Below are 20,856 nucleotides of genomic sequence, written 5' to 3'. Positions count from 1 at the left end.
TAACCAGAATCAGCTTGTATAATCATACAGGTCTTCCAGTATAAGATGATTTTGTTCCATTTAACACCCTCCTATTTTATCTTACGTTTAGATGTTATATAATGATGTTTAGTCGTAATGAGTTTCAATAAGTCACAATAGGTAAATCAATTCTTGATAAAACAAATAAAAGAAAAAACATATAGTATATTCTCATATACCTAATATTGATTAATGTTTATATGACCGCACACATCCAGCATATTAATCATGCAATTTCAAAGAAGTAAAACTGCTAAAAAATGGTTGATAAAATGAAAATGCTCATTGAATTGTGAGATTTTGCTAATAAGTGACAAATATAAGTAAACTGTAACTGCAAACAAAGGGCTGATAAGCTGATGAATAATAAAAAAAATAAAATGCACTCAAATAAATATCTAAATTTGTTCTTAAGTGTTTCTTCAATGAAAATATGAGACACAGAGAGAACTTTTAGAACTCTGGAGGGGCTCATACGAGCCTGAAAACAGAAACAATTAATACTGTTGCATAAAACAAGAAGTTAGTTCCCAATAACCTTATTAATCCCTTTTAAAAGTTAAATTTTCTTTGTATACAAGACCATTTTTAATCAATTTTCAATTATTTTCTGTGAAATAGTCCTGTGTTGGTTAAAGGGCTGAAACGCAGTTAAATGTGGACTTTCTCAGCACTGCAGAGGAGCCGTTCATGAATTGTTCTTCAGAAATAGATGACGGAGGTAATTCATCTCCTCTGACGGCTCATTTCCTGAAGCTGAAGCTGAATATTATTTTAATTTTTTTTTTTTTTTTTTTTTGCAGAAACAGATTTAAAGTTTTATCTGCACTGTGACGCAGGGTACACCCAGCCTGTTGATTTTTTGATATTTGTGCAGAATATCTCGACATGCTGGTGGCCTGGGTTTCGAACCAATCATCATTCTGGCCGCCGCCGCATTTCTGATCGATCCAGGTCGATTCAGCCAGCCAGGAATATTACACTCATTCAGAGCAGCACACACTCGAGCACTGACCGTCTGCACACAGCAGAGAGCCATATATGAGTTTCCTCCCTCTCTGAAATCAGCGTGTCCCCCCTCCCAGCTGCCGCCGCCGCCTCACTGACCGCCGGCGCCTTGTGGTCTTTCAGATGGTGCTCCTGTGTGGACTGTACCAAAGTCGCCCTCCGGGGAGCCGCTGAAGAACGGAGGGCTGACTCCTCTGCGATCGGCCGAGCCCTCCCCGGCCCTCAGGAAAAGGAGTCTGTCCCATGGTGCTGAGGTGAGAAACGTTACGTCAGACTGTCCACCATCACCGCCGAGGTCTGCCGTCGCCCTTTGACCCCGCTGACCTGCTCTGCTTTCGTGTTGCTGCTATTTTAGCTTTGATCTGTGGACTTCCTGTTTGTTTCACAGTTGATTTTAAGGCAGGAACGTTGACGTGATGAAGCCTCAGATCTTCAGAGGAGAAACCTCCGTTTGTCTCGGACTGAAACAGGCTTTATTTGGCTCAGTTGTTTATCTTCGGATCTCAGGGTTGGTAGTCCGATCCCCGGCTCAGACCGCAGACTAGTCTCAGTGGAGGTCGACCATGTGAATGTGTGAAGTGCTCTGAGACACCAAGTCCATCTAGGACACATTTTCAAGACTTGTTGTTGGGTGACGCATCTGCTTCTTATTCATCTTGTTTCACATTTCACTATTTCTACTTTGTTGTCACATTGTGTTTTTACTTTACATGTGAGGAATGTGAAGCGTTGCATCCTTCAAACCACACAGGTCCAGCTGGATGGTTGTGAAGGGAATCAATCTGCACTTGCTTGTGCGGCAGTTCGCTTTCCGTGTTTCAGGCTGATGAAGCGGGGCGGGAGAGCGTTGCACATGGCAATAAGTTCCTTTTTTATTGGATGGTGACAGTCGTTACTGACTGAACACATGACAAATATCATGTTCAGCAAAGGTCACCGCCTCCAGGCGACTGGCGGACATGGCATGCATGTTATTTCAGGTTTTTTTCCTATGATATAAACATGAACACGTCTCTGTGTAGTTTATTGACCTGTGGTCTTGTTGAGCTGACTGCTGACGTGGTGCTTGCCTGGGAGGAGCTGGTGTGACCATTGATTGGCTGCGTGGACAGAAAGACGTGGAGCCGAGCAGCAGAGCTGACAGTTTGTGGAGTGAAAATGTTGGACGTCTCACCGACCGCCAGAACGGAACGAGCAGATCTCCCCTAATGAAGCTACACTCCAGGCTTTTACTCTCAACCAAGCCTAAATGTCAGAATTACTTTACCAGAAATGTAACAGAGGTCAAAAAGGATTCATTCTGTTTTCAGCTGGATAATTTAGAAAACTTTTATCAAAACTGTTTCACATACAGAGATCTTTATTTAGACAGAAAGCTCTCAGGAAATCCATTTAATCTTCATGAATATATACAATAAACACTTATTTACTCACTACATGCTTACATTACATATTACTTTTGTTTAAAAAAAAAAAAAAAAAAAAAAAAAAACACCACTTCAGGCCTTAAAGGAATACTCCGAAGATTTTGGACCCACACCCTATTCCGATCATTTACAGAGTGAGATAAGCTCATAAATACCTTTTTTGTGTCCGTTCTTCCAGTGCCTGGCTAACAGCTGTTAGCATCGTAGTTAGCTTAGCTCAACTACGGCAGGTGAAGTGGAGATAGAGCCAGACTGAGAAAGTGGACAAAATACTCCTTCCAGTGGTCCAGGGGACGGCGTATTAGCACGCAAAGTAAATCCAAATGGTTATAAAGCATTTTAAAAGACGTGGTTTTTTTTTTCAATCCGTTAAAATAATGTTTTGATACACACAGACCTGCGCATGCGCAGTGCTCCGCGGAAGGATATACCGGAGCACAGCAGTAGAAGCCATAGACTCAGCCGCTGTGCGCCTGGTATATCCTTCCGCGGAGCACTATGCTTGTGCAGATCTGTGTGTCAAAACGCTATTTTAAGGGATTGAAAAGAAAACACGTCTTTTAAAAAGTTTTATAACCATTCGGATTTACTTCGTGTGCTAATACGCCATCCCCTGGACCACTGGAAGGAGTACTTTGTCCATTTTCTCAGTCTGGCTCTGTCTCCTCTTCACCTGCCGTAGTTGAGCTAAGCTAACTACGATGCTAACAGCTGTTAGCCAGGCACTGGAAGAACGGACACAAAAAAGGTATTTATGAGCTTATCTCACTCTGTAAATGATCGGGATAGGGCGTGGGTCCAAAATCTTCGGAGTATTGTTTTAACAAGAGCGTCTTGCTTTGTAACTTTATAAAACTGTAACCTTTAAACAATCAAATATTCACTTTGATGGATTATCAGTTGACTTTTTAGTAGTAATGTGAATTAAAAAGACAAAATGTGCTTGAAAGTTTAGACTTTTTTAGTCAAGGCGCAAAAATGTTATTCTGTTGTGAGTGTCTGTTTACATGACACTAGCCTGAAAATGCAACTTTTTGAAAATGGCTCTCAAAGTGAAACTTTTCAAAAGTCCGTCTCTGTGTAAACGGGGAGAAACACACATTTTTTAAAACACTGATTTTGTGCATGTTGAAACACGGCCGTAGTAAATAGTTCTTCACATGTTTGTTTTCCCTTTTCTAATGTTTTCATGTGTTCTGGTTATTTTAGGTTTCAGGTGTTTCGGCTGTTTTTCAGTTTTGCAATGTTGCCTCTCTTTTTTTTCCAGCATTTTGTGGCGGTTTCAGCTACTTCAGCCAGTTTTGGTCATTTCAGGTCTTTCAGTCACATTTGCTGTTATTTTCCTTTCTTACCAGGAGATAAGAGTCTCTTTGAAGTCCAGCCTTGTGCACAAATTACATTTAAAAAAAAGAACAAGATGAAACTCTTTATTTCCATATAATCTCCTCAGAGCTTGGGGGACGGATTACGTAGGGCTGAAGAGCTGCAGACCCCTGGTGTGGCGGAGCCACATCTCTTCTTCTTCTTCTTCTTCTTTTTTTAAAATCCACCCACTGCCACTGGTCGCCGGAGCTCTCTCGTCTCCACTGAAAGTTTCAGCAGGGCTGCTGCCGGAGAAGTGGGTCAGTCAGCAACAGAGGAGGAGCGGAGTCCGTCCCAGGAGGCCGTCTGTCTGGGCCGCCCGGTGGCTCCGGCCTCAGCGAGCCGGGTCACAGACCAAACACTGGCTTCCGGATGTCCACAATTGTGTTAAAAATCGCTTATTATTTACTTACAAAATGACTAATTCCACCCTGAAGGAAGGATTAAATTCCTCTTTGAAGCCCTTGGAAAAGCACTCCTCCAATAAAAGCTCTTCCAGTCTTATCGTTGAAGCCACGCTGCCGTCGGAAGCAGAGATGTTTGGCGGCGTCTGAACCTCGTTTCCATGGCGAAGTTGGAAAAAAAAAGGGATCATCTGACAGTTACGGCAGGTTTCCGAGGAGCCAGATCCAGCTGGAAACAGTTTAATCTGCGAGTCACAGAGCTGAAGGGGCAGCAGCTCAAAATACGTTCCTGTGAAAAAGGACTAACCAGAGAAAGAGTCTCCTCTGGATGTTTTTGAAGGAAATCTGACTTGTAGCTGGGAGACGAGAGCCAGAAACTACCGCTGCAGTGACTGTATGAGTTAAAAAGTCCACAGCATAACAAATCAACAACACGAAGCTTCATTCATTCAGACATCCAAAGAACATGCAGGTGAAGAGTTTCTGTGGAGATTTACAGGTTTCCTCCCTCAGTGTTTCTCCTGTTTCCAGCTGATAAATCCAGCCGCAGCTTGTTTACAGTCTCTCCTCCCCTGAAGGTTCAGACGTCAATTTCTGCACCTTATTAAAAAGCTCTCACTTTCTTGTAGATGTGACGAAGTGCCGGAGTGCAGCACGGCTCCAGAGCACAAAGGCAATCCGTCTGAGCTTTTTATAAACAGCCGGCCCTCGCCGGTGTTGTTGTTGTTGTTGTTGCATGAATCTGCTTGATGCTCCCTTCTGTCATGCTTTTATTCAAACCTGGTGCAATAACTGGAAACCTCGGCTATTAATAACAAGATGAGGACGAATGGGTTCGGCGGCATCTCCTGATGGGCTCTTTGTCAGCGTTGGGCCTCTGTCGTTACCCGTCAGAAGGCGGTGGTGTTAAACTCTGAGGGAAGCGCCTGTTGAACACACGGCGGATCTGATTATGAGCCGATAGTCGAGCCAGTTGAATCTAAAAACAAGCGGAGAAGCGACTGGGTTGGGACGTGAGAGGGGAAACTGCCAGCTTTCTATGGACATAGCGCTGCAAAACGGTTATTATAGTTTATTATAGTGTCATGACTGTTCTGTATGTGAGGCGCACCAACCAGCAAGGTACAAGTACATCGAAATAATCCAATAACTTTGGCCTTTTTTTAGTGAAATGACGAATAATATCCTGTCATATAATATGTGATGATAAGTGAATATATTATAGAATCCTTTCTAAATGTAATAACTGCAGCCAATAATGTAGTAATACTTAAATAGGGCTGAATTTCATGGAAATACAACCTTTTTTTTGCAGGTTTTTTGCTGTGAGTTTATTAAAGAATGGACAAAAACCCTTCTGTTATTGGTTGTCGCAGTTAGTTTTCAGTTGAACATCTGTACAGAGGATCTTCCTTCAGTCAGACGAGCCAGAGGGGAGGAGTGGAGGAAGATCTGTTTTTCGTTTTTCATGAGAACCAAAGTCATGAGATGTGAGAGCGAAGGACAGGCATCAGGAGACAGAGTCCTCCTGTGGTTTGGTTCAGCTTGCGATATTTTGATTGTTCTTTAATGTTTTACAGTTTAATTGATAGAAGTTTGAAAAGAGCAAGAAATAAGTCATTGAGGCTCAGAGTTCCTGGACTAGTTCCTGCAGTCTGAATCCAAACGTGCCACCTTATACTGCCACCATGTGGTCAAAATATTGATCAGCCACTATTATCTGATAGATTTAGAGGCCAATTTACAGAGAAAAATGCTTCTTGTGACTTGTGGTGCACTGTATTTATCCGTCATTAGATTTAAATGGGACCAAAAGGCTGTTTTATAATGAATTTACTCATATTATCTCACCACACACTTCTCAGGGAGTTTAATGAAACATCCTTTGTTGAAGTGTGTTATGGGTTTATTAGATCTCCTTCAATAAATCCAGGATCTTCCAGGCCGCAACACAACAAAATCTAGTTTGTTTTATCCTGTAAATAGAGATCTCACTGCGGCGAATTGCTGCGTTAACAATGTTAGCGTCGGGCCGACAGTTCAGGCTGCGATAGGAGCTGTCAGGGTGTCAGTGTCTGAGAGGGAAGGCAGACATGTCATTTTGCAATAACCCCTTTTAAAGCTGGACTTTTCTCTGCTCCCACACCCCGTCACAGCTCGCCGCCGCCGCCGCCGGTTCCTCGGCTCAGCCCCGGAGCCTCAGACCAGATTTCATTAAAGCCTTCAAAGATGCTCTGCGCGGCCTTTGAAGGGGGAAAAGGTGGAGGAGACGGCCCAGCTGCCTCCGTCCACACTGACTGTTTACCCGCCTCATGAAGGCGTCTCTTCCTTTCATCAGGGCTTGAGAGTTTCCTCTCGCGCCGGGGCAGATTCTCCCGACGTCTCCTGATCAAAAGTGATGCTCAGAAAATGGAAGAGAGGCGCCAGATCATTCATCCTCCTGTGGGTGTGGGGAGGAAGTGAGTTTGCCATCTTGTGGAGGAGAAAGACTCTGCAGAAGGAGAAAGCTTCCAAGTTTATCCATCCAGATCCCTGCTGACTGTGGAAGATATAGTCACCAATTAACCTTAAAACCCATGCAGAGAGAGAACATGCAAACTCCAGAAACCCTCTCACCATGTGGAGCTAAACCACTGCCCCACTATGTCACAGGAGCTGTCTTTCCACCTCAAGGTCGACTCTGGTTTCTCCAGTTTGCTGTTTTCCCTGTCATCTCCTGAGCGGTCCTGACAGCAGGGAGGGAAACACATGACGCTGGAATAATAAACGCGGCTCTCTGAATTATGTAGCGCCTCCGTGCCGTTTGGTATTCAGCCCCGGAGCTGGGCTAACGAGAGCGGGCGCGGGGCCGGCGCGGGACCGTGGGGAAAATGGAGGGGAAGTTGCTGGCGCTGGCAGAAATGCGGTGGGTTCGTGCAACAGCAGCAGCTCCCTCCACACACACCAGATGTCTCCACAGTATCTGCTGCTGCAGGATGGAGATCATGACAGGAGGAATGCTGTTCTCCCGAACATTATAGTCTAAGTTTTATTCTTAAACTTGAATACTTTCTCCATGTTTTAACCTCTGTGACCTTCAAGACCACAGTGAAGGGATCACAGTGGCTGATGGGAAAATTCTTTCTAGATTTAAGCTATAGAAGTGGGGCATAATTCCCTTTCCTCTTCCACATAATGTGTTCTTTGCAAAAAGCTGAAAATGGATTCCCGGGAGTTGTCTGTGCACCACATTTGTCCTTTTTGTCCAAGTTGAAAGAATTGATTGACTGCAGTGACTGAGAGGAGCCAAAAACCCCAGAAGTGCTTCTGTTTTAATGAGCAGAGGCGCTCCAAGGTTTGGAAATGTCCTCGGAGACGACTGACAATGAAAATGTGGTTTAGACCAAGGGGTCTTCTGTAGCAGCTCCCTGAAGCTTTCACATAATTATACATCAATAAACAATTGATCTTTTTTTTTTTAAAGGACTAAAAGAAAGGCACAATAACAAAAATTGCAAAAAATGGGGGAAAACTGCTTAAACAGCTTGCACTTCATTGTTTTTCTTGTTTATTGGTTAGAAAGAAGCTTCCCAGAGTCAGCTGACATTTGGTGCATGTCTTCAGTAAAAGTAACGTGACTTTAAACTCCCTTAAACTGCAGTGACAAGCTGGGAATCCCCCTGTTGGCCCCCGAATATAAGACATAATTCAGTGTATTTAGCAACTAATCATGTGTTAGGTGACATTCAGGTTAGTTTGGGAGAAACAGAAGATATCTGCATTATTTTTCTCAAAAAATTGTCAGCTGAGAGGAACTCCAGTGAAACTATAATAGATGACAGTTCCTTGTTTCACCAGCAGAGGGCGGCAGAGCTCTCCTCTGGATTTCTGTGCAGGGCTTCACTGAGTCACGAAAACTGCAGTAACCATGAAAATATTCTGTATTTAATAATTAAGTTATGGGGTTGAAAAGGGGTGATATGTTTAATTAACAGTGTGTATTAATAGAGCGTCAGTTTGTCCTGATTATTATCAGGAAAGAAGAGGCGCTGCAGTCTGAGTGAAAAAAGACAGAAACACAATAATGAGCAGCAGCGTCTTCTCAGCAGGGAAAACAAAGCCCTGAGTCACTCTCTGCTCTCTCATCCGTCCTTTATTCAACCTCCACATCCAGGTTCCTAGATTGAATCCGACACCTGCTCCTCTCATCTCCCACTGAACTCTCAACACGAACCACAAGCTTCTTCAGGGTTTTGGATTAGTTTTTGCAGGCATGAGAAGCTGCAAAAAAATATACTTTGTTTCCTCCCCGCCATGATTCAAGGTGTTTGTTGTCATATAAACACAAAGTCTACACTGATGTGATGGCCAAACAAAACAATGAGGTGAGCACATCAGAATAAAGTCACAAATAAAGCGGAAAAATTCAAACGACATGTACGTTGATATTTACATTCAGACTCTTCTGCACTTTTTTTTTTTTACTAAATGTTTGATGCAAATGGAAAATTTTAACCTTAGAAATATCGTTTTAAAAATCATACAAACTTTTAAATGATTTGTCTTACATTTCCTGCGTTACAGCATATCAGTTTTCAGCTTTCAGTTCTTTAAAGACATGTGAAAAGATACATTTAAAAAAAAAAAGACCGTCTGTGCAAGAAAATCTTTGAAAACCCCATGAAAGAGAAAAACAAACTAAACCTGAACTGCGTGGTCAAAGCCCGTCTCCTCACACAGCCAGAAGAAAGAAAAGCTTTCATCAGGTCGGGTTTTTATTGATGTTTACTGCTGTGATCATGCTGGTGAGAACATTGTTTAGCTGCGAACCAGCAGTGTAACTGTTGAATATCCTAAAATACCCAAACACCCTCTGATCTCCCAACATCTCCAGTTTTCAGCTCCCATCCAAGGAGGGTTTGAAAATTCATGAAAATGTCAGTTTTTTAATTGTTTTCAAGAAAACATTAAAATTAACTGGATTTTCCCTCAGGAGGGAAAAGCAGGTCTGAACCAACACTGGGGTGGGGAGCTGCTGACCTCGACTGGGGGTTTTATCAGACAGTGGAAGAAGGAATACTTCAAGGATCTCCTCAATCCCGTCGCCTCGTCTTCTGTGGAGGAATCAGAGGGTGAGGTCCCAGAGGTGGACTTGTCCATCCCCCGAGCCGAAGTCACCGAGGTGGTTGGTAAGCTCCTCGGTGGCAAGGCACCAGGGGTGGACGAGATTCGCCCTGAGTTACCTTAAGTGTCTGGATGTTCTCGGACTGTCTTATTCAACATGTCTCTGTGACATCGAAAGGCGGGCAGAGACAATGCCTCTGGAGTGGCAGACCGGGGTGGTGGTCCCCCTTTTTAAAAAGGGGGACCAGAGGGTGTGCTCCAGCTATAAGGGGATCACACTCTTCAGCCTCCCTGAGAAAGTCTATTCCAGGGTACTGGAGAGGAGGATTCGACCGATAGTCGAACCTCGGATTCAGGAGGAACAATGTGGTTTTCGTCCTGGTTGCGGAACAGTGGACCAGCTCTATACCCTCCATAGGGTGCTCGAGGGTTCATGGACTTCGTCCAACCGGTCCACTTGTGTTTTGTGGACTTGGAGAAGATGTTTGACAGCGTCCCTCGTGGTTCCTTGTGGGGGTTGCTTTGGGAATACGGAGTCCGTGGCCCCTTGTTAAAGGGCAACTCCTGTTTTTTGACACCTGGACCTTATTTCTAGGTGTGTGCATGCTCATATACTCACTCAGACAAACATGGTGCAGCTCGGAGTCCTTCAGAAGTTATTTAGATCCAACCGATTTAGCGGTGGCCACGGCAAGGGAGCTTCAGCGTGGGACAAAATCTCTGCAAAATTGCTCATTTCGGCTATATTTTTTCATCCATCGCCAGTGTTATCATAAAGTCAGCTCGTCTACCGTCTTCAGGTGGTTCAGCTGACAGTTTTCGCTAACTTAGCCACAATTAGCTCGGATGGGAACGTTGCGGAGCTCCTCTCCCCAGCAGAGAGGCACTTTGAGTCCGCATTGCCGGCAGTAAGTCGGACCTGTTCCCGGTGCATGTTGGACTCCGGCAGGGCTGCCCTTTGTCACCGGTTCTGTTCATAATCTTTGTGGACAGAATTTCTAGAAGCAGCCGGGGACCTCAGGGGGTTCGGTTTGGGGACCACAGGATTTCGTTCCTCTTTTTTGCAGATTATGTTGTGCTGTTGGCTTCATGGAACCTGTACCATCATGCACTGGGGCAGTTTTCAGCCGAGTGTGAAGCAACGGGGATGAGGATCATCACCTCCAAATCTGAGGCCATGGTCCTCAGTGGAGAGACTCTGGCCCAAGTGGAGGAGTTTAAGTGTCTAAAGGTTTTGTTCGTCAAAGGGGACGGATGGAGCGTGAGATTGACAGGCGGATTGGTGCAGCATCTACAATGATGCGGTCGTTGTATCGGTCCGTTGTGGTGAAGAGGGAGCTGAGCCGAAAGGCGAAGCTCTCGATTTACCGGTCGATGAGCTTTGGGTCATGACCGAAAGGACAAGATCCCGGATACAAGCGGCTGAAATGAGCTTCCTCCGTAGGGTGGCTGGGTGCTCCCTTAGAGATAGGGTGAGGAGCTCAGTCACCAGGGAGGAGCTCGGAGTAGAGCCGCTACTCCTCCGCATCGAGAGGGGCCAGCTGAGGTGGCTCGGACATCTGTTTATAATGCCTCCTGGACGCCTCCCTAGGGAGATGTTCTGGGCATGTCCCACTGGGAGGAGACCCTGGGGAAGACCCAGGACACGCTGGAGAGACTATGTCTCTCGGGTGGCCTGGGAACGCCTTGGGATCCTCCCAGAGGAGCTGGAGGAAGTGTCTGGGGACAGGGAAGTCTGGGCATCGCTACTTAGACTGCGACTCAGTCCCAGATAAGTGGTTAAAGATGGATGGATCTCCTGATTGGCAAACAAAGTGTTTGTTCAGCTTGTTTTATTGTCAGGCCTTTTCAAATAGTTTTTCACATCGAGAAAACAGTTGAAGGTCAGAAAGTAATTTGTCCAGAAAATCTCGAAACGAAGATTATTTTTTTTAATTAGGAATTATTTCCACCATTATTTCATTCCAGCCTTTTAAAACTGATTTCGTTTCACACATCAGGTGAAACAAGAGAGCTTGTTTTTGTCAAAGTGATGTATTTTGAAGAACCAAAAGGCTGAACAGACAGAATGGGATACATTGAATATCGTAAATTTATGAAGCATCTTTACTTAAACATTGAGTATCATTCATGCATTCCAAGTTGTTTCAAATTGTTCTCTTCACACGACCTTAAAGTTGATGAGATTATTTTATCTTTGAAAAGTCTTAAGTAAGTTTCACTGATGCAGTGCTGGGATGTATTCAGTGACAGCTCGTTGTATTGGAATAGAATGTCTCAGCATATTGCTGGGTGGACATGAAGATCGGGACAAGAAAATAAGCTTTACTTGATCTGAAGCTACGTGGAACTGTGCAGATTTTAAGATCAACAATCAAGATGGTACACACCGTTATAGTTTGATGCAGGAAATCAGTTTTTCATACAAGCAAGGCAAAAACTGGAACTTCTACCCTTAAAGTTAGATGAATTAATTTTAGTAAATTGTTGCAAGACTGTGGATGCTTCAGTCGTGAGTGTGTGTCTTTATTATTTATGCTTTGACACATTTTTAAGCATTTAGACTGAATTTTGAATAAAGCTACTGGGATCTGCTTTAGATGCAGGTCTTTTGCTTCGATTCTTCCATCCAGATCAGGCATGCAGTGTACGAATGATGCATTTTTTATATGTTCAAGGAATAGAAGTCATCACATTACTGGCATAGATTCAAGGATCTGACTGTACATTTCAGATCTTGTCATTAGTTACTTTGAATGATTAAGAGTGAAGACCTGTGTTCTGCCTGTTTGAGGTGTGGGAGTTTGAATCCCGCTCACAGTAGCATTCAATGGAAAAAAACAAAACAAAAAAAAAAAAACAGCCAAGTCTTTGTTGCACTGACTTCCTTTGCGGCGCAGCGCTGACTTTCATACACACCCATTTGCTATTTAGAGGCTTTCGTTGCAGTTCTGATGTTGCACTGGATAAACTTGCACTTTTGTGACGTCTCCACACACACAGACACACACACACACACACACACACACATGCACTCAGAAATACCTCGGCTAATTTACCTGACTAAGCAGTAAATGCATTACATCCAACTCAGAGGGCTCTTAGAGCAGCTTCTTGACTGCTCTGAGTGGCTTTAAAGCAGCTAATCAAGTCACTGCGAAGCAGTAATACACCTTTATTAGACGGCGTCACGCTGCTGGATAAACAGACACACGCCACTTGAAATAAATGCCAAAATAGGGCCTGAACTCGGAGCTCTCAGAAGCTGCGGCTCAAAAGCTTTTCAGTAACTCCCTGGCAGCTGACATTCAGAACATCCCTGACATTTAACAGAGGAGGAAGTGGAGCTTGAAAAAAAAATATGAAAGACACCCTCACACGCTTATTTTAGTCAATTCAGCCAATCAGTTTATCCAAATATCTTGCTTAAATAAAGGATGAGGGTGCAGCACGCGGGGATTGTTGCAGTAAATGTCAGAGTTTGGGCTGGGTAAGTGATTATGAAGACGTCGAGATGTGGCAGGCTGAAGGTTTTACCACGCTGAAAATACCAGGCTGATAAAGAAGAGGCCAGAGGCTAACGGGAGCTGCACGGGCCTGGAGCAGGCCGCAGGCCAGTAATGAGCTGGACGTGGTCGCTTCCTGTCGTGAAATCTACAGATGCAAGAAGGTGGCAGGTGGAAAAAAATAACAAACAAAACAATGTAGAACCTCAATTATCAAGAAAATTCATTTTAGTGTTAGTGATGTGGTAGAGGAGGGATTGAGAGCTTCAAAAATGATTGAATCGTCACTTTTTAAAGGTTAAATGCAACTTCAAATAAAAGTAACTCTCTCCGTTCTTCATTCTTCATTACTATCATTCTGGGATGAACCAGCTGGCTGGTTGGTTTTTCTAAAGAGTCACTTGATCTATTTGCAGCAGGAATTTTCCGAAATCTTATTAGAAAAATGCATCAACCTTACGCTGACAGCCTCACAGGAAACCCGCAGACTCACTTTCACTGAGCTGCTTGAGTTCACACCGAGAGCACAAACTAATTACTGTGAGCCTCATTGTGACAAAATTCAGCTTTTATTCACATTTTTATTTTGAGGAAACAATTCAGAGAGCTCGTTCTGGACGAGGCCGTAGTTTTGACGCTGATGTGCCGTCGCCGGCCACGCTGCGGTAGAGAGAATCATGGCTGCTTTAAAGAACCCCAGTTTTACAGAACGATTGAATATTTAATGGATGAATTAATTTCATCCCTTAAACAGTGTTTTTGTGACTGCTGCTCACAGAAGGAGCCGTCGTGAGCAGCTGTGGCTGATATTTCCTCCCCGCACCGTTGCAGTACTGTACATGCATTATTAAAACGCCGGGGTTTTGTAATCTTTAAAACCGTGCGTGTGCTCGCTGCGGTGACCGACTTCTGAACTGTAAAGAAGTGAATTCTTGTTCACTAATCACTCCTCTTTGATCTTTTTTCCTCTGGAGTATGAGTCTCCAAACCAGCCACTGGGTGTTTTTATTTTCCCTCCGTTTCTTTCTTCCTCTCTCTCTCTCTTCCTGATCAGCTGCTGATCATGTTCCAGTCTCTCACATGCGGGAGAACAAAGCCAGACTCTCAGTGAGTTCAGGGTCAGCCTCCTCCGGCATTGTCGGCTTTATTTGCACGGGAGGAGCAAAAAAACTCGTTGTGTCGAGTAAACACTCGCTGAAATGTGAGCTCGAAAGAAGCCACTGGATGTTGGAGAGCTGTTCTAATCGCTCCTCATCAGATGGCGTTTTGATAAAGAAGCGGGCGAGGAAGACGGGTGGGGGGGGGACAGATGGCGAAGGCCCCTCCTGTTTGAAACTGAGGAGTAGAAGGAGCGTCTTTGAAGTGGGAGCACGAGCCCACTCGTCCCAGCCCACGACTAAAAAAGATCCCGACTGAGAAGAAAGAGGCTGAAAAGTAGAGAGAGAGAGAGGAGAATACGGCAGGTAGGAGGGTGGGAAAGCATGAAGTGATGAAAAGGAACAGTAGAGATGAGGCAAGCGAGGAGGAACCAAGGAAACAATGACAGAGATGACAGCGCCGGGGCGGGGGAAGAAGACGAAGAAGAAGAAGAAGAAGAGAGCAGGAATGAATCAAACTGGAGATGGGAGTCAATTAAAAGGCTGGGAGGACTTGAGTTGGAGGAGAGGGAGGTGAGATGAGAGAGAGAGAGAGAGAGAGAGAGAGAGGAACCAGAGAGGAGGACTTTCCTCCTCCTCCCTCCTCCCTGTGCTCCTCTGTTCGGAGTGGCTGGTGGGCCGGTGTGGGGGGGGGGGGACTCTCTGCCAGTCACGCACCGGCTGAAAAAGACCCGGGACTCCTTTAAGAGAGCTGCTCACTCAGTCAGCAAATTCAGACGAGGAGGGAGACGACGGGCTCTCCTCCTCCTCCACAGGCCCCTCGCTCCTCACATGAGCCAGATTTAGGCAGGTTTTCCACTGAGAGAACTCCGCTTTAATAGGATTTCACACCGACTGGAGCCTCGTGCAGCAGCTTTCCTGTTTGTGAAGGAAGAAGCTTTGACTTCTGCTCCTTTTTCTTCTTCTTTTTTTTTTTTTTTCTCTTTGGATGTGACTGTCAGTGCCGTTTACCTGAGGCCAACTCCACTGATTTCCCTTTTTTGGAGATGAGATCCAGTTTTATGCAGGTTAAGCCTGTGGATACACAACAATGCAGTGTGAGTGTCTGTGAGTTGTGCATGCTCCTGTTTGTCTCTGCATGTGTTTTTTCTGGTTTTTTTTTTTTTTTTGGGAGGTTTGAGGTGAGGAGTGGATCTGCAGCCTGGAGGGGTGACGGCTGAGCGGTAAACAGGAGCAGGAAACACACTTTCTCTCCAATCGCCAGGCGCCTTTGTTGACTTCATAAATTATAGAACAAACTCGCCGGCGGGGCTCGTCGGCGTGGTAAACACGCTCAGCCGCTCTGAAACTCGTCCCGATCGCCTTTGAAAGAGGTGAAATTAGAGAAGTTGTCTCACTTTACAGGTTCACAGCTGATGAGGGATGGGAAAAGATGGGAAAAACAGTTTTTTGTCTTTAATGCATTTATGAATTTAATCTGTGAAAGAATGGAGAGAACTGCTGGATTACAGATAGTAATCTCACTCAACAGTCCATTGTGAGGCTGACATTAATCAGATTATTGTCTGTGGATGTTTAGAGAGTTAGGTTTGCTTCCTCTAACTTTTAAACAAGCAATCACCCTTATTCTTCAATAAATGTTTTAAAGACAGGTTATGTAAAGTTTTTGCTTTAAAAACTAATAAGCAGCAGAGTTTTTTTCTGGTGTTTCCTGTGTTCTCACATGTGTTTGTGAACTACTTCAAAGATTTCTAGTTCATTGCTGTTGCTGCAAAGTCATTATTTTTGACTTTCCTCGTCTTCTAAAATGTGAAACTGTGTTCATTTTTGGAAATGTGCTTCACACAGTGTTTATTTTAGGGCGCCGCCATGTTGTTCTGCCGTCGATTCATTAACAGGACGTCAGTTATTGTAGCTGCCAACAATGTGAAACAGTCTGTCCTGTTACAGAAAGAGAGTTATGCTGTAAGGTTTTTTCCCCCCAAAAAACATTCCTCTGTCTATTTTTAACACGGTGAAAAAAGTCCGAGTGATGGACATGTGATAAACATCACATGAGCACTTATACACTCTAAATCTGTCCAACTGATCCCTTCAACAGGAAGTCCTTCACACACACTCTTAATCTGAGTTATATCATAAAATCAAAAGATCAAGCTCAAGTGTAAAGTCTGGAAAGCTTCAGTTTGTTCTTGTCTTATGGAAACACGATGAGTGAGAATTCTCCTTCATAAAGCTTCATGATATTTTGAGCATCTTTTACTTTTAACTATGAACTTGTCTTTTCTTGTGTTGTACCTTTCCCAGTAAATAATAACAGATATATATAACCTTGGCCTTGTGGTCACATCGAGGATGTTAACTGATATACTTCACATAATCCAACAGCCACTCAGATTTTACTGCTGTTGTTCACAAGTAACATCATTTAATTGGTGTAAATAAAACATATCAATGCAAACTGTCACATTCCTGGTGACATATTTACCTGTAGTTCTTCATTTCCTGTACATTTGTCACACTGCAGAAAGACCTTGTGACAGTGGGATATTTTTTACCATCAACCAGTAGTCGCCACATATCTCAAATGTTTATGTCCATGCAGCTTGTGTCTGATGGAGAGAGTGTGAGCCTCTAGAACAGGGAGGGATTCACAGTGAAGAATGTGATAAAAATCGACGGACATTCCTGTAAACAAGCCCGGCGTTTAGCTGCAATCTGCAGGATTTTTGTTTTTGTTTTTTTTTAAAGACAAGAACGAACCTTTTACATTCCTCCTTCACCACATACGTATCAGCGCACCCTCCCTTCCATTTATTAACCCTTTCAGACCCATTAAACAGCCACTTCCGGTGGGGAAGGAAAAGAGAAACAGCCCAGCATTATGAAGTCTTAGTTAATGCCAGCCTGTGCGTCCACTCCAGGCGTATCCTCCGAGATGTTCTGACCTCTTCTGCAGTAATTTCCTGTTGCTGTCAGGAGCCTCTTTAATTAGTTAGAGCCACTGAAATCATAACAGAGCCCCCCCGCCTTCCCTTTCCCCCCTCTCACTTCTATATATATCACTCTGCTCGCAGAAGCCAGCAGCTCCAGGGACTCCTGTACGAGTGTGTTCAAGCATGCTCCCTCCTGAGTGTGCTTGTGTCTTTTGTGCAAAAATTTTTTCTGTGTGTGTGTGTGTGTGTGTGTGAGAGAGAGAGAGAGAGAGAGAGAGAGCCGAAAGGATGCGTGGAGCTGCTGGCATGCATGCCTGGGATGAAATATTCAGGTGACAGGCAGCCACTCTGGTCCTGGAAATCTCTCCCGCTCCCTCCACTCTCTGCAGCAGCTGCACTTGGCGTCCTCCTGCAGCATCCCCCGCGCAGGATTTCCACTTCAAAATGCAACCGTGCACAAGTTAGAAGCGGCACATACGTATCTAATGATTGCAACTGCAGAGAAAGGCGGATAGAAAAGGCGGATAAAGAGCAGAGGGGCGGTGCAGAGAGTTGTTGTTGCCCACAGGCTCAGGAGCACTTTCTGCATTATACATCACCCTCTTTCTTGATTTTCTTTTTCTTTTCTTTTTTTTTTTCCTCCTTCCTTCCTGCCCCGAGATGCGGCAGGAGATATCAAAGGCATCGGCTCTTCTTTAACCTCCACTTCCAGTTGAATGGCGGCGCAGAAACAGAGGACGCGGCTTCTGTCCGGTGCGGTGGAGGTCAGCGCCGCGGGCCGCTAGCGGCGAACAGGAGGCACTCAGAGTCAACGCGGAGGCGTTTTAAAGGCAGCGCCGCACGGCTCAGTGGCCTGCGATGAAAAGCACCTCAGTGAGTGGTGATGACCGCTAATTGGTGGCGTCCAGGTCGCCTCTCCAGCAGCCTCCAAAATGAGCTGTGTGACCTTATCGTTGGTATCAGAAGGCGGATTTTTCTGGAGAAAAATGGCTTCATCTTCCTCCTCTTGGCCTTTACAGGGTGGGGGTGGGGGTGGAGATCCATGAGTCCCACAGAGCCATGGGAGATACGCCGAGCGTCCAGCAGGACTTTACTTCCTAACGGTGTTTTCCGTCTGCCTGGTCTCTTCCAGCACCACTCAGGGCTGGAGGACATCAGCCCCGCTGAGGAGGTGACGGACACGGAGGACAACGAGGAGGAGGACCTGGGCGTGCTGGACGACCAGCGCAGCATCATCCTCCACCTGCTGTCCCAGCTCAAACTGGGCATGGACCTGACCAGAGTAAGAGACACACACACACACACACACACACACACACACACACACACACACACACACACACACACACACACACACACACACACACACACACTGGACGGATCAGATCGTCCTGTTTACATGAGTGAAGAGATGGGATTGGTGTTGGGCGCTCTGTGACACACACACACACACACACAACTTCACGCTCTGCGTTGCCAGATTGGCTTGTTTTGAATACTCACTGAAGAAATGAAATTGGCAAAATCTTCAATAACCTTTCACTGAACCCCGATAACTGGTTTTTTTTTCAAAAACCCAACATGTAGTTTACATATTACAACACTTCCTCTGATCCTACTGGAATTCCGATTATCTGATTCACTATTGCATGAGGTTATGTTGATCTGATTACCTGATCAAAAACACACACCATTAGAGCAGAGATCCACAAGCTTCATGAAGAAAAGAGTCGCTTCTACCTTCTTTCAAATTAAAACAGTCTGCAGCCAGAAAACACAGTAAACAGCTTTTTTAGCTATATATACTAAAAATGTGGTTTATGTTGCATTGATTGATTGATTGGTATTATTATCTTTATTTTGAAAATGTAAAAAAAGAAAGTAACAGAGAATTAAAATTAAAAAAGAAATTATTTAATTGAATAAGCAAATGTAGAAGAGCTATCTTTTCTTTCGCCATTTCTGTCCGTGTTCTGCTTTTTTAGGTCAATTATTCCACATAACACACAAACAGGTTAACCAGCATCATTGGACGTGAAGTCAAACATCTGTCCCGGCTAATTAAAGCTCTGGGTTCTTCCCTGGATTCATCCATGGCCGGCTGACTGAAGGCTGCAGATGAAAAGTCGACACGTTGAGGCATATTTCCATTGTTTGTTTCCCTGACGCTTCCTTCCCAGGTGGTTTTGCCGACCTTCATCTTGGAGAAGCGGTCGCTGCTGGAGATGTACGCCAACTTCATGGCCCACCCCGACATGTTCCTGTCCATCACGGCGGGCGCCACGCCCGAGGACCGGATCGTCCGCTTCGTGGAGTACTACCTGACCGCCTTCCACGAGGGCCGCAAGGGCGCCGTGGCCAAGAAGCCCTACAACCCGGTGCTGGGTGAGACCTTCCACTGTTCCTGGGAAGTTCCCCGAGAGAGGGTCAAGCCTCCGGCGCGGTCCAGCGGAGGGTCGGCCCGGGAGCCCGGCAGGGGTCCCAACAACTCGCAGCAGCAGGGGGACGACTCGCCGGGCGGCTGCTACAGGGTCCGCTTCGTGGCCGAGCAGGTGTCCCACCACCCGCCGGTGTCCGGGTTTTACTGCGAGTGCCGGGAGAGGAGGATGTGCGTCAACGCGCACGTGTGGACCAAGAGCAAGTTCATGGGGATGTCGATAGGCGTGTCCATGGTGGGAGAAGGTGAGTCCAGAGCCGGACTAACGAACATGAGAACACAACCGTGCAGACGCTTTCCCAGTAAACAGGAGCTTAGTGAAATAGCAGCAGTTGCTGCTTTAACCTTTTTCCTCTCATCCTTTCACTGCCATGCTGCCCGATGATGGGAAAACCTTTGGAAAACTGTGACATTTTCATTTTCTGACTAAATCCAGGCATCATTTTCTTGAAAGATTAAGCAGCAGTAAACCTTTACTCATGAGAAGCGTCGGTCAAAGATCAGGAGAGAGAAAACAGCTGAAACTCTGTGAAGCTGTCCTGTTCAGTTCCTCTCTCAAAGCCTGCGTCAGCAGTGCGATCCTCTCCCGGAGGGATCGACGAGCAGATCTCAGCGTCAGCATCGTCCCCCCGGTCTGCCGGAGTCACCCTGAGCAGAGACACAGGAAGTCCTCCGTTCTCTGATACCTGACCCGACTCGGCCCCCGTCGTTCACCTGCCGCCCGGTGGCGGCGCGTCACCGCCCCGCCCCGCCGTGAGCCGAGTGGTCGCCGTCAGACACACGCCCGGACTCCGCCTGTTTTTGTTTTACTGACAACAGCTGATTCCGTGTTTTCCTGAAGGGCTGTGATCCGGTTTGACAGCGAGTCAGCAGCAGGAGCGGACAGAGCAATCCGATCGCTGCAGAGATCCGGCTTTAAACGTCCTCTACCCTCGAAACTGAGCACGATCCCTGCAAAATGACCCTGTTTGTTACCAGACAGGGTTTCACCCTACAAGCAGGCCTACAATACAGACTGTTCCCTCTGGGATCCTGTCAGGATCCAGTAATCTGCTGTTCAATCAGCATACAGAAGTGAAAATGAGATTAAAAAAAAACATCAAAATGAACATAAAGGTAGTCAAAAAAAGTAATCAACAGTACATTAGCATCCTATCCGTGCTTGTATTACAGTGAAGTCTGATCTCTTTCAGTTCTGATGACTGCGTTCAGCCTCAGATTGCCGTTGTTGTTTCTCTGAATGAGCTTCATCTCCGTGTTTCTGGTCGTTATGGGGCCACATGCAGCTTCCCCCTGCAGGCGCTTCGCACTGAAACATGACTGCACAGGCCGTCTGTTGTGAACATGTGGCTCTGATGTAAGGAGTGTGAAGCACTGGAGGGGGGGGGGGGGCAGAAGAGCCCGGTCCTGATGCAGATGACTTGCATGTGCCCGGAGTTTATCGCTGCAGTCAGGAGGTGCTTTAATCCTCCAACACTGTTCTCTTTTCTTTCATCCAGTGCAACAGAGAAAAGCTGGCTGTAGCCTCCAGTCCAGCTGAATAATGTATCTTCTG

The 20,856-nt window shown here is 45.5% G+C and overlaps 1 protein-coding gene across 2 annotated transcripts in view; it reads left to right on the top strand.

Annotated features, from left to right (window-relative positions):
• osbpl10a (oxysterol binding protein-like 10a) overlaps positions 1-20,856 on the top strand; it is a 68,048-nt gene that overhangs the window by 44,911 nt on the left and 2,281 nt on the right. For both annotated transcript variants that reach the window (XM_030121249.1, XM_030121250.1), the window contains 3 exons: positions 1,153-1,283; positions 17,997-18,146; positions 19,045-19,546. In XM_030121249.1, the coding sequence (XP_029977109.1) occupies positions 1,153-1,283; positions 17,997-18,146; positions 19,045-19,546 (783 nt within the window). The remainder of the gene's footprint in view (positions 1-1,152; positions 1,284-17,996; positions 18,147-19,044; positions 19,547-20,856) is intronic.

Source organism: Salarias fasciatus, chromosome 22 (assembly GCF_902148845.1).
Source record: "Salarias fasciatus chromosome 22, fSalaFa1.1, whole genome shotgun sequence".
In the NCBI taxonomy this organism is placed as follows: Eukaryota; Metazoa; Chordata; class Actinopteri; order Blenniiformes; family Blenniidae; genus Salarias; species Salarias fasciatus.
Note: the sequence above shows the minus strand (reverse complement) of the source record. Positions and strands in the feature narration are given on the sequence as shown.